Source organism: Ambystoma mexicanum, chromosome 12 (assembly GCF_040938575.1).
Source record: "Ambystoma mexicanum isolate Mex_15411 chromosome 12, UKY_AmexF1_1, whole genome shotgun sequence".
Lineage (NCBI taxonomy): Eukaryota > Metazoa > Chordata > Amphibia > Caudata > Ambystomatidae > Ambystoma > Ambystoma mexicanum.
The window spans coordinates 287,659,232-287,673,795 of NC_090936.1; the positions used below are offsets into that span (position 1 = coordinate 287,659,232).

Sequence of the window (14,564 nt, forward strand, 5' to 3'; positions counted from 1 at the left end):
CTGGTGGCTGTGGGATGGGGGTGGTGGGAGACATGAGTGGGGGCCTGGTGGAGGCTGCCCCTGGTGGCTGTGGGATGGGGGTGGTGGGAGACATGTGTTGGTGATCACTAGTGCAAGGTGACATGTGGGTTGGCTGGTGGGCATGGCCATGGTGGATGGGTTGCCTGTGGGACATGAGCATGGGTGCAGGGTAGTACCCTGTGGTGTGGGCTGCCTGCAGGGGCCGTGGAGTGTGTAGAGGGAACACCTGGGGGGACCCACATGGCCAAATCACGTGTAGCATTCCCCGGCACCACCGAAATACACGTACCCTGCAGGAATCGCGTGTGAATCTTCCGCGCACATCGGAATACACGTACCCAGGCCAATCGCGTGTGGAACTTCCCGCGCACCCCCACCTAGCCAGGCCAATCGCATGTGGAACTTCCCGCGCACCCCGTAGTACACGTACCCAGGCCAATCGCGTGTGGAACTTCCCACGCACCCCCACCTACCCAGGCTAATCGCGTGTGGAACTTCCCGCGCACCCAGGAACACGCGCACACGCTATTTTTCACACAGCGGGTGTCCGTGTTTGTCGGGGCCCCTTTGCACCTCATTTGTCCTAGAGGGCCACTGTATGGGCCATTCATCATGGCTTTATATGGGTGCTTTTTGTTAGCACACATTTTGGTGCACATTTTTTTCAGTCGCAGGGGCGCTACCACCTGCTTTCTTGTGGCGTACTTGTTTGGCCCTGTGCGCGTCTTTGACCGTGCGCTGGTTTGCCCTATTCGATTCCATGAATACGGGTTGTAGGCGAGCGTGTGGGCGTTCCGCGCACTTGCCTCCTGTACTTCCCCCCCGTGACGCCCATATTTTCACGCGTTGTTCCCCATTCCGAGTGTTACGCCCTGTGTTCCGCCTACTTTTGTGACGTGCGCCACGCTATGTGCGATTTCGCAGTGGCCGTGGCGCACGCTGTTGGATGACCTGTGCGCCGGCGTGCGCGGCGCACATTTTTAACGCACATCCAATGTTTTTCTCGCGCACGGACTTCCATGAATCGCTGTGCGCTGGTTTTCCTGCGATTTTCGCACTTGCACTGCGATTTTCGCACTTTTCCTGCGATTCGCATGTTTTGGCACCTCTGCGCGGGAATTTTCGGCGCACATTAATTCCATGAATCGACCCCTTTGCGTATTGTGTTTGTGTTCTGGAGCCAAGGAAAGATTTTATTAGGTCCGATTAGAGAGGACTTGTGCCATCATAGACCGTGAAACAATAATATGTGGTCTTATATATTGCTTCATTCCATGTTCCCTCAGCTTTAAAGTGCGCTGTAATTATGATCCCATTTTAATGGTTTTTGATTTATCGACCACAGACGGATGAAGGCTAAATCGCCCAGATTACAGGATTCGAACTCGCGAAGTAAAGGCTACTCGTGTCTGGCACCAGTGCTTTATTCTTGAGCAATCCGCATATTCGCGGCAAGGGTAGGACTTCATATACTCTTCTATGGGCTCAGCTGTCGTAGGTAGTATAGTGTAACGTGCTTGTGATTGGTTCATTGCTTTATCCCGCGTTAATCAGTTGGCGCTTAGTTCTCTGATTGGGTTTTGCTGAGTGTTGAACAGTATGCAGCGACTCATCTGTAAGAGTCCCTCGGACGAAGGGAACCTTTAGAGCCAATGAATTTTGGGTTGGCAGTGGAAGATTTCGTTTCTTTGACTCATTCACACAGAATGGGTGCTCGTCTGGAGGTGGTCGAGCCACATCTGCATTTTCACCAGAAACTGAGTGCCGGCATGCCATCTGCTCTGCTACCATTCTGTTATCTGGCGAAATTGGATGTGCTCCAACAGGCAATTGCACTCACTGTTTACAAAATGAAGCATTGGCAAAGCCAACAAGTCTTGTTTTGTAAATCTAGAGTATTGTTTAAAGCCCCTCCCACCCCGCTTGTCAAAGGTCATACTTCAAAAGGGAGACCATTGGCTTTGCCCTGATATATCAGCATAACAAGCCGCATGTGGCTAGGGCAAGGGTTGCTACTGACCAACATTGTCTTTCGTTTGGGAGAGACTCAGCCAGTCTTGGTGCGTAACTTGCTTTTGTCACTTGTACGTTTTGCTTTTCACGTTCTACCTTCAGGACTAAAAGTTCCAAAAGAAAACAGACGATATGAGCCTCTGTTGCAAGTTTGCAGCTAGGCTGACTCGAGATCATGCCGTGTTATTTGTGAAAAAGTGAACAAGAAATTGCAAGAAGTGCGGAACAACTGAAGATGCCACGTGAAAAATGTGCGCTGGCTAACGGAGCGAAAACTGCTTGCAAAACGTCAAACACACTTGAAAGAGTGCAGTGTTTGGTTTGTTTTTCAGGAAAAGCTTCAAATCACACGAAAGTTGTCCAAAAGAAAGGCAGCCTTTGTCTTACTTGGGCAGTATGTTCTTGTATTTCTCGAAAGAAAATGGAATTGCTTTTCTGGTATTTCTTCCTAATACTTGTTTTGCTATTCACTTTTTTTTTCTCGCTCGGTCTGTTGGATGCCGCTTGCAACTCCTATAAGCCACAACGATTGCATTAGAGTACAGGTAGGCGGAAATGGCATATGAGGAGGGACACACAGCTTGTAGATGTTGCTTGGCTATTTACCCACTCGTTGCCTGCCCACGCCTTGCTAATCCCTATGGCCCTTCCCACCCAGTTCCTGCCCCTCCCACCTTTATGCTTGCGTTAATCAAGCCTTGCCGTCTAGCTTTGCACTCGAAATGCCTGCGAATGTTTTTTCAAAGCAGTCATCTGAGAGTTTATGACTTTATTGGAGCTGTTAATGTGCTATTGACGTAATAAACACGTTTTAACAAGGTCTGCCTTCAGCCACTCGATTTATAAGCACTCTGCGTGTCCTTCACTGACGTCCCGTTTTGGGTGGTGTATAAGTATTAGGCATTTGCCAGGCACTACTATTCGATGCCCAGGTACTTGGACCTGCTACAATCAATGACCAGTTAATATCACTATCGCAGTGCCTGACAAGTGCCTATCCCATGCCTACACAAAAGCCCAAACTGTTGCCATGCCCAATGCTTGTTTTTATCTTCTCCCGAGGACTGTAGTCTGAGATTCATGAGCACTGAGCTAAACATCTCTGCTTCCAATGGGTGCACAAACTCCCACATGACTGAGTGGGATTGATTGATTGAGGCCTAGTTATCTTCAATGCCTCCTCGCTGCCCAGTTGCGAGCTAACTGGATAGAAGGTGGGGGGCAAACCCTTCACAAAAACGGTCAATTCTGGCACAGATTAAGAATTACTCGTGAATTTATAAATGGGGGCATTTGAGACTTTGGTTTAGGTCTTGTTGCTAGGGTTTAAAGCCAACGTGTTTAAAAGTGGTGACATTTACACTATGTTTTCTTTATCTTTTGGATGCATTCGAAATATATGTTTTGTGCAATTAATACATATTGAGTGTGGCAGTTGACGACTATCATAACCAATGGAATGTGGTTTTAAAACGTGTTCTAAGTACTTTTCTTCTGCTGCTTTCTGCTGCTTCAGAATCCCTGCTTATCGTGCTACTTTTACTGATGGTCGTAGATTGTTCGTGCTAAATTTCAAGATGGACTATGAGGGTGACTGAAGTACTTTTAAAATATCAGTAAGCTCCTAAAAACCTGGCAATATCTCTATTTATAAAAGTGAAAATGTGTGGGTTTGTGGCTTAGTGAAGCGTTGTTCCTTATACAACTCCACACTGTTTTACCATAGGTACCAAATTTTGCATAGCTACTGTTTAGGACCCTCCGGACATTACCGACAACATGACATTTGGTCACCCCACCTCTTTCCCCGGATTTCAGCTCCTTCACACATGAAACGGTTACTTGAAATCGGTGAAACAATGTGGTCGTAGAAGGACTGGTCCTCTACCCTAGAATGCACGTTTTCGGAGATATTTGCACCACAATGCACTGCAAAGAACTGCACCACGCCAGGGTGAGACAACAGGTAGGGAAAGAGCCCAGTAGGTCCCAGTGTGCAGGAGCACACTAAATCTCGCCCATCCACCCCCACACCCCTAACATCTGCTCTGGGGTATGTCAGCCAGCCACACACGCCCATTCTCAGTGCAGTTTACTTCAGGGGAAAAGCACATCAATCGATAAACTAATCGGAACAGCGATCTACAGGATCATTGATTTTCAACAATTGACAAGAGTTTATGCGTGTCTGTCCACAGAACCCGTTTGGAGAACAGGTACTTTTTGCTGGTACGTCATAATTCTTGCTTCTGTTAAGTCACCTGAGTAGGTCTCCTCTTCATGGTACCAAGATGTCTCAAGGTGAATGTTTGTGCTAACAATTCAATAAATAGAGAAATATAGTCTTTATAAATCATAACCCAATGTTCTTCATGTGTTCTTTTGGAATGGGGTACATATTAAGAGATGTGCATTTCTGGTGACGCTTGGGCACACAGGTTTTCTCAACTGGTCCAACTGTAGAATAACCAGTTTGTGCTATTTCTTTACACCATTCCATACGCCTCAAACGTCCCTAGTGAGTTAAATGACAGTGTAAACGTGTAGAATACAAATGTACTCCATTGAACACATGCAAGATTTTGAAGATAATCCCACAATGTGTTCATCGGATATGACTGTCTCCCTCATATCTCCAGTTAGCCTTACAGATATAGGGCTCGCAGCACAATGTTAAAAGGTGGTGATCAACATGTTTTTCCATGTCATAATGCATCATGCCTTCTGGCTGTCCGGTCTAGACTACATGCAAACTTGCATCTGTAGGTATGGCAAAAAATGGGATGGCTTGAAGTGGCTTGAAGTGAACTTGAAGTGGCTTTTAGCAATAGAGCATCCACCAGGGACCAATGGTAACTTGAGGAATAATACAAAAATCCAATAGATGAAGGGTAGCCCAGACACAGACACAGGAGCATTGTACGACTTTTGAAGGAAGGAGTGACCGCGCAAATGTGGTGGTGGTGGTGAAGGTGGGGGGGTGCGGTGATGGGGCAAATAGGGTGCGGAGCCACAGCACAAAGGGCGGGGGGGCTGATCAATCTCACAGGAGGGAGGGCAAGTGACCACATCTGGGGGAGGCGAAACATGCAAAGGGGGGGTGGAGCACCGATCAAGGAGGCTTCGGAGGGTGGATGAAGGGGGGGGAGACTGCTCAAGGGTCAGGGCTTATAAAGGGGGGAGGGCCGTGCAAGGGATGGGTTGTAAAGGAGGGACCGCATGGGACGGAAGGGGGACTGTGCAAGGGGGCAGCACTTCAATGGGGGTAGGATTTAATGGGGAGGTGCAGTACTAATGACAACGTACATATGTCCTCATAAGTACAAAAGAAAGTTACCACACACCCCTCTCTAGAAAGAACATGGCATGATAACACGTTCTGTGGTTTTTTCCCCCCACTTTGAGTCCGCAGCCATCGCTTTTTTTCTCACTGTAATTTTCACAAAGGAGGAATATCCATTTGCATATCAGTCTTTGTTCCGCCCACAAGGGCAGTCCAGCACACAAATGCCAGGCAAACCTCCTTTGAATAAGAGTACCAACTGCAACCCCAGACACGTGTTTTAGCCTTGTTGGGCTGCATCAGTGTGGTGGAGCTGTGCCTCTCTGAGCACAGTGAGCAAAGGGTCCACGTTACCAACCCCAAGGAAAAACCATTTGCATATCAGTCTTTGTCCCGCTCACAAGAGGACTGGAATTGTGGGTGGGACACAGACGGATATGTAGATGGATATTCTTCCTTTGTGATGAGTGCAATGAGCAAAAAGCGATGGCTGCAGACTCTCACAGTGGGGGAAAAAACGCAGAACAGGTTATCATGCCCTGTTCTTTCTAGAGAGAGGAGCTTACTACCGTTTTTGTATTTTTGCAAGGAACCTGGGGTTGTTCGCCCTAAGTTACCTGGGGGAAACCAGACGTGGACCACTCGCTCACTGTGCTCAGAGAGACACAGCTCCAAATGGATGTTTCCCTTCTGTGAAGGTACAGTGAGCTAAAATGTGACTGCGGACTCTGGAGTGGGTACCTTCCCAAAGAACAGGTCATTTAGCCGTGTTCGTTCTCGCAGAGGGGCGCCTATGACCATTTTTTAATTGTTTAAGGGACATAGAAAACGTAGGGTGACTAAACCTAAGGTCATCCAGACGTGGACCCCCTTGCTCACTGTGCTCAGAAGGGGCAGATCTCCACCTCCACGATGAGGCCCAACACGACTGAAACGTGTCTGGGGTTGCTGTTGGTACTCTTTTTCAGAAGAGAATTGCCATAGCAAAAGATGTGCAAACGGTTATTACCCTTCTGTGAAAGGTGCTGTAAGCTAAAGTGTGGCTGCGGACTCTCGAGTGGGTACTTTCCCAAAGAACAGGTCATTTAGCTGTATTCGTTCTCGCAGAGAGGGGCCTATGACTATTTTAATTGTTCTCATAAGTAATCTGAGAAGTCTTATGAGGACACCTGAATGTTGCCAGTGGTACCGCACCTCTCCAAAAACGAATTGCTTGTATGGTAACATTCTTCAGAAAGGGAAACCTACATGCAGCCCAGCAGGGTCACGAAAGTTGCCCAAACATAGCCCAACTTCATTGGACTGCAAAAAGAAATATCGCTACTCAATCCCAGCTTTGAAAGTGATGGTCATATGATATGGTGCAGAAGTCCTGATTGGGAGAAGACTAGTCAAGCAAGCCATTATTGGATAACAACGGCGTAATAGAGCTATAAGTAGCATTTGTGTGTTGGCCAATTATGCCACAGCATTTCCAGTGGTCATGCCAACCACTAAGTCAGTTTACCTGCACCCCTTTCCACTCTCTTCTCTGTAGCAAATGGTGTTGGTGATATTCTAGTGGCCACCAAAATGCTACAAAACCGTCTTTCCTTGGAATATCCACCCTCTAGTGTCCTATGCTAGCTGAGTAGTATGGGGCTAAACAGAGGTGAATGGGTAAGCTGGTGATGTGCTAACTGTTCGATAAAAGGAAATGAAGACCATGGATTAAAGCTTAATCAAAAATGCTCAGACCACTTGCTAAACACTTTGATAAATATTCTCTTGTAGGCAACTTTGTTTTCATGCAACCTACATGCTGGAAAAATCACTAAAAAGCAGGAAATCCTCGTGACATACCAAAATACTTAGACACTTCTTCCCTGACTCTTCTCCCTCTGCACAGAACCAGTGCGTATATGCCAAACTCCGTTCTTCCCAAGACATTCCACTTCTGGTGCTGCTCCGATTTCTAATAAACCCTCACTGGTGAATTATTTGATTGCCTTGCTCACTTCATCCTGTAGCATTCCCACCTTCTGTGCTTTTTCTACGGTCCTGCCATGTAGCGCCACAAACTTGATGAAGCCTCCCTCTAGTGTAATCTAAAATGTAATCAATTAAAATACCAGGGCTGCTTAGTAAATGAGTGTTGTCATGAAGGGGGTGTGTATATGTGTATATATATATATATATATATATATATATATATTTATGTGATTTGATACTGTCTTTGGAGGTCTTGCAATAGTTTAACCATGCATTTCCCTCTTGGCTCTTCAGTGTATGGGTTTCTACAGATGACGAAAGAATCATGAAGGTAGCAGAGCGTTTTGGTGCAAAGGTCCATCACCGAAGTCCTGAAGTCTCCAAAGACACAACCTCTTCATTTGATACTATAGTAGAGTTCCTTCAACATCATCCAGGTATGTGCATATAAATATCCTTATCTGTCATTATTCTACTCTCCTACCATTTTACTCTGCTGCACACGTTTTGGCCCATTCAGAATTTCGAGCAGCATAAGTCCTGGAGTTTGTCAAATGTTGCTTTGCTTGTTGTGAAGACAAGTTATGTCCCGCAATCCGAATAAAATGGAGCGCATGGCTGTTATTTATTTATTGATTTATTTTTTTGGAATGTAAGCTTTCCAATTAGCATTTCAATAACTTTGCGATATTACAGACATTTAGGTTAATTCATGTACACCTTACTATTTGCCATCAGAACCCATGGAAATACTCAGTTTATGGAACATTTTTGCATAGATGCGGTAAGAGACCTTTTGATTGTCTCATCTATCTGCCTTGTCCAACCCCTTATCCCACCTCAGAAGGACCTGCCGTAATTCTGATGCGAAGAATGTGCTCAGATTTATTTCCTTTGTTTACAAAGCTTCAAATGTGCTCCTTTAAGAAATGTGTTTGTCACATCTGGCGGCTCTAACCCTTTCATAAATGCATTTTGGCATCCCTTGTACTGTGGTCAGACTTTTGCGTTTAGAGTGTTATTCTGATAATTATTTTCTTGTCCCTTAGGAATCCTTGCTTCCAGGCTTTCTACAACAATTATGTGTTGGACTTCTGTTAGGACCCATGCTCAGTTTGGGTCAATCATTCCGATGGCCTCACTTTCACATGAGCCCCCGTCCCCTTTTAGTCCAATCTGTGCATTAATTGCTTAACTTTTCCAATGCCCTCACATTTTCATTCTTTGGAATTGTTATTGTTGAAAGATTGGGATCCAGGGATATTCGAGTAAAAACCTGTTATTCATGATGTTAAATAGTCTTGGATTGGCATTCCTCCTTTCTACATGTGACACACCATATAGACGGGTGTTAAAAACTACTAGCTGCTTAAACACAGACTAATTTTTCTTTTAAACATTTTTTTTCTCATTAACCCAAAACAAGTCCTTGAACATCATCAAGGGTACATAAAAAAAAAAATCATACAAAATCAAATGTTTTTTCATCTCGTTAAAACAAAGCGTCACCTTCCAAAATAAATGCACAACTATTATCCTTAATAGAAACCCAATCCCTGTCAATTTACGGTACACAATTTCCTAGTCTGCCTTCGCAGGATGTGCATCCATTTGCTTCTTATTAGGCAACATCAACATTTTTTCCATGTATTTCATCACCCCTATAATGGCTGTTTTATTTCCCACCAATTCGAAACATATTCCATTCTTTTTGGGTTAGAGAGTTACAACCCTTTATGATCTAATGGAAATATTTCTTCCTCAATCCATTTAAGGCTTCACCATCTATTATTAGACGCTCAAGAGATTCAGCCATCAGGGTCGGTCCACAAAACCGACAATCCGGCGGGAGTCCACCCAACATCCTGCTCTGACTTAATACTTTACTGGTCGGTAGAATATTCAGTGTTAGCCTCAGCAATAGATTACGGTACCAAGGACAAGGGAATTAAGTCCGGTAAAATGGAAGTTGGTTCACCCCTCTACCTTGCAGACCCCAGTTCAGGGCTAGTTTATATTGTGATCTTTGAGCAATTGTATCGATTCAATCTTGGTAGAGGAGTTGTTTTTTTACTTTACCCAGGCTCCTCAGTAAAACCTCCTCCGTGAGTCCCAGGTCCTCCAACCAATACCCACATTCTGCTTTCCAGCGGTCTAACAGGTCCTCCCTCCCTTTACTAGGCTCAATTCCTAGTATTTCAACAGGTGGAGGTGCCTCTAAATAAAAATACTTCCCACAAAATGTCAATCTTCCATTTAATCCTAGATCGCATTGATTGAAGCCCCAATTCAAATTTGATCATTACATTCGATGTAGATTTTGGAAGGGGAAACACTCTTTTCCAAAAACAACCCTACATGGTCTCCTAGAAAGCGTTAGGCCACATATGGATGGACTCTGCACCATATATCGGGATCAGCACAACCTTCTGTTTAAAGAAGGTGCTTACAGGTACCAGGGAAAATGTTGCCAGCCTTTTGTGTAAAATTAGCCACTGCGTCATCATTTGACCCTAATTTTCTCCATCCATTGTTTTTCAATGCTTCTTTGATTCAGGGTAACACCTAGAGAAGTCGGTGTCCACACAGTAAAGGGAAACCTCATCAACTGCCCATTTAAAACCCTGCTTCTTTTTCCCCCTTTTGGGTTGCCAGATCATAATTTTAATCTTTCTGACATTAATCCTTAGATCATTCCGCTCAAAGTATTCTCACTGAGTCTCCGCTACAGGCCTATTTGCGTATGATCTGGGATCACAATGTCATCGACATAGAGAACCCAGGAGATAGGCTGATTATAAAGCGTCGGGGGGGAAATGCCTGAATAGAATCTTGACCTTCTTTAGTATCAGTGAGGAAAAGGTTAAATAAAGCGGGGGCCAATTAGCAACCTTGTTTCAGACCCCTAAATGACCCTCACACTCATGTTCGAATATAGGGACATGCTTGCCTCAACCAGATCTCTCGGACAGCCCTAGCACAATAGTTTGCCCCTCAGCCTTTGCCTGCTGATGCTATCAAAGGCCTTCTAAAGGTCGATTAAAGCCAAATATAATTTAGAATTTGTCTGCAGAGCTCTAGCTTTTAATGCATTCGGCAGGAAAAGGTTGAGACTAGTCCCTACTCCCCGATGAAGCCATTCTGTCTCGAGTACAGACGCCCTGCCTCTCTTGCCTATCTGAGAAGCTGAAATTGTAGGAGGGAAGCAAATATTCTTCCTATAGTTCGAAGAATCTTCCCGATTGCCCTTCTTGAACACCAGGATGATGAGTGCTGACTTCCAGGAATTTGGCACTTCTTACAATCTAAGATTTGTCTTAAACAGCAAGAAGCAGTACTCTGACCATAGTTGCAGGTTCTGCTTTAGGATGTTTTTATTCAGGCCATCGGGCCAGCAGCCATAGATGTATATTATTTTTGTATTAGACAAATTATGTCTTCCATATCAACTATGTCCCAATTTGAATCAGAAGTATTATTATTAGACAAATGCTTTTCAGCCTCGAGGGTCTGTTCCAAGTATCTGGGATCAGATCGACCTCCCTACTAGGCCCCTTAGCGAAGAGAGACAAGTAATGTTCAATCCATCTGAATTCAGACACTGTTGGAAGAAGGGTTGCCAGTTAGTGATTTCTGCTGTTATTTAGCAATGCCCAAAGGTTCCTGCTATTTATTTTTTGCTATTCTTTTCAGTATAGCCTCAGCATCATGCGGCATATGCATGGCCTTGGATGATAGCGGCCAATTGCTGTACTGTTGCTTCCTTTTCCTTATCACTTCATATCTATCATACGTGATCAGCTTACTCAGTTGTCTCAATTCCACCCAATATATATTCCTTTGTTCCACCAGATCGTTGTTATAGTGTGCCCTCGTGGCCTTGGGACGGGGACCTTGGGAACGGGTGGATTTAAACTGTTGTAAAAGCCCTTCATAGTTCAGGGATGGCCCCCCTACCCCCGACCAGAGACAATTGTCTCAATCGCTCCACTGCTACTGCCACATTCCCTGTCCAAATACAAAGCCTATTCTCAGCCTAATTTACCTGGATGATCTCACTTTTTCATTTTGGGTATCACAATCCCACCCACCTTCCATATAACAAGACAATGGTCACTATTTTCCATTGGGCAGACCTCCACTGACACAACCTATCTAGAGACATTAGGAGATATGAAATAATAATCTAGACAAGCTTGTTGGGTGCCTTTAGACCATGTGGTGTTTGCAGGTAGGTCCCCCCTGGCCGTTTAGCATCTCAATATCACAAGCCTTCAATTCCTTTATCCATAGCAAGGCTTTTTTCTGCATAATTGAACGAGTAAGTATTCTTCCCCTGACATCAAAACAATTTAGATTAAGGTCTCCACAAATGATAGTGTGGATTAAGCTCCTTTTGTATAGGCTGTCTATCCAAGTAACAATCAAATTAACAAATGAAGCACTATCCACTGAAAGCAGGGTCCCAATATAAATACAAAATAATCATGGACCGTTTTGGTAAGCGACCAGCTCTTTCCCAGCTTAAGTAAAGCAGTTGAACATATGGACTTAAATTTACAAATTCCATCACTCTCAGCCCTCTACCCAACTTTATCAAGGTGAGTAACCCAGACGAAGGACGACCCAGCAAAATAATCTTTCCCTGGTTACAGCAAACCTCGAATCCATCACAGATGGGAGCGCTACAGAGCCAAGTCTCCTGGAGGCAGATTACATCATAGTTCTTTAAACCAGATCACTCCGTATGGAAAAGATGTTCATGTCCCCTTGCATTCCAGGAGCACCATTTCAACGGCACCCAGTCTTGTAGTTCTGGCTGTTAATTCTTGGATGATTGGTCCAGCCGGCAGGGGCCTTGGCCCAATCTTGACTATTTTTGTCCAGTTATTTCTGTTCCTTGTCAATCTTTATGGTCCTTTTGTCAAGCATTGCACAGTCCATAGTAATTTTTAAAGATGGCAAGTCACTCCTCCGAGCCATTTCTTTGTTGATTTTGGATGGGTGGCTATCCTGCTTCTTTCTTCCAGAGTATCTTTCTTCTTTCGTGGTCGGGTCAAGGACATCTTGAATCCTAGGATGGATAGTCAAAGACCCAGAGGGGGAGCCAGCTGATTCACCATTAGGGGAAGGCAGTGGGCCGAGCATAGGTTCACCCCAGTGAGCATCATCCGCTGCTTCTTCCTAATTGCCTGCCCCATCAGAGTAGGTCGATAAATCAAGGCAACAGAGCATGTCCTCATCCATCACCACTTCTTCTTTTTCTGGATCGACAGATGGTGCTGGATTTAGAACCATTTTCAGCACAGGCATGGCAATGTATTTTTCAGTGTTTGTATCCTGCTTTGATATCGGTGGGTCCATTGTTAATTTGCGCAGAAACAACCTTGAGACGTTTGATTTTGATTCTGGTTTGTTGTTATTCAGCAGATTTCTTTTTCTGTAGTGTGCCCTCTCCTTTCGTCGCCTGGGCTTTGGTCTTTGTTTTGCTAAAAATCACAATGGCTTTGGGCCTGGTGTCATGGTATCAACCTCAGTAGTTGGCTCATTTATCCGAGATTTTCCCAATGTCGCCATTGTATGTTCTTGGTGAGGCACCTTCTCTGTGTTTTGCAGCTCGAGGGAATCATTATCATGCCCCGTTCGGGAATTAGCCCCAGATTGCTAACAGTCTTGGTGACATTCCCCTATGCGCTTTGGCCTCTCTTCTATGATTATATCACATTTGCATTTCTCTTCTCTCCTAAGGCACCTCCAAAGATCTAAATGGTGGATGCTAGGGTCCAGGGCCATCAATTTGAGCAGAGGAAGATTTAGCTCCAACGTCTCCGAGGTGAAAACCTTCCTGGGTCTTTCTTGCCCAATTCAGAGTCGAGAATAGTGGACATCAGTGTGTGTGTTTTTTCCTTTTTCCGTTAGCCTCCCCTCATGCAAGTCAGCCAGCTTTTCCTGCCATTACGAATCATTTCTGCCTCTTTATCCAGATCTTTCAATGCCTCCGCTAGCGATTCCAGAGACAATAGTTTGGTACGAGTTGTTGTTAAGGGAGTAACTTGCTCTTCAATTGAGTCATTCATTGACTCCTATAATTTGTCGAAGGGATTAAGGGAGACAGTCAGACTTGACATTATTATAGCCTGGATATTTTTGATCTACGATACCCTCTTTGCCTGTATTCTCGATGATCCACATTGCCGATGCAAAGGTCTCTCTAACTCTTCAGAATCCAGAGAGGATAAGGAGAATGCACACTGCATGCTTCTCCCCCTCAGCGACTCAAAAGTAGGCAGGACTCAGTACGCCTCTAATGTCGGTTCCATACTCACAGTATTTACCGTTGGAGTAGAAATTAAATCAAATATTATTAAGAGCGGTTTGTCTTTGAGACCCATCCTTTCCGTCCTATTTCCATTCAGTGAGGTCTCCTCCTGTTCTTTTGATCTATCTGTAGGTATTCGAGGATTGCATCGATTAAAAACCTTTCTGAGTCGTCTTCCTCTGGCTTTCCATTGTCATTTAATTTCAGTGATATCTCTCGATCGCCTCGCTGCAATGGCCACATGTTGCGTCTCTAGATTGGGCCATGCAGCCTTTTCAATTTGGTAATTGTTTGCCTGGGCGTGCAAAAACGTCCTCTAAATCAACATACTCCTCTACATAACCTGAATAGTCCTGCCATAGAGTAGAGGTATCGGTATTCGTTATTGTCTCCACCATAAGGCATTTGCAATGCCATTATCCTTAACCCCCGACCCGACTTGCCTCCTGGGGTCCTTAGTTTTCATTATAGCTAATGGAAAACCCTGTATTTGTCACGTTTTCCGTAATGTCATTAGGACCTGTGGGTTTGTCTTGATTGAGTTTGCCATAGGTGGTGTAGGTAGTGTGTAAAGGTGATCTTCTTTCTCCAGTTGCCATAGATCACATTTGCTCCATCTCCTGTGCCGATTCTACTCACTCCCCATGGCATAGGGGATTGTCCACATGATTGCAGGTTATCAGACATGTCAGCGGCGGAAGCAATGTCACAATCAATTTTCAATATGTCAGAAGGGAAGAAATGCTGCCATATGCTGATACCTCACATCCTATTATTGTATAGTAAATGGAGAAATCTCAACGTGTGGGTTTGTACAACACCAAATCCAAATCTAATCAGATATTCTGTGTCGGAAAACCCACCTTGACACAGTTTACAAAAAATTGAAAATTATTTATTTTTCAGTGTCAAGGAAATCATAATATTAGTAAACATAAGACATTGGAACACAAAGTG

At 44.6% G+C, this 14,564-nt stretch overlaps 1 protein-coding gene across 1 annotated transcript in view; it reads left to right on the forward strand.

Annotated features, from left to right (window-relative positions):
* Positions 1 to 14,564, forward strand: part of CMAS (cytidine monophosphate N-acetylneuraminic acid synthetase) — a 177,446-nt gene that overhangs the window by 39,303 nt on the left and 123,579 nt on the right. The window contains exon 3 of the mRNA XM_069628448.1: positions 7,583 to 7,725. Coding sequence (XP_069484549.1) covers positions 7,583 to 7,725 — 143 coding nt within the window. The remainder of the gene's footprint in view (positions 1 to 7,582; positions 7,726 to 14,564) is intronic.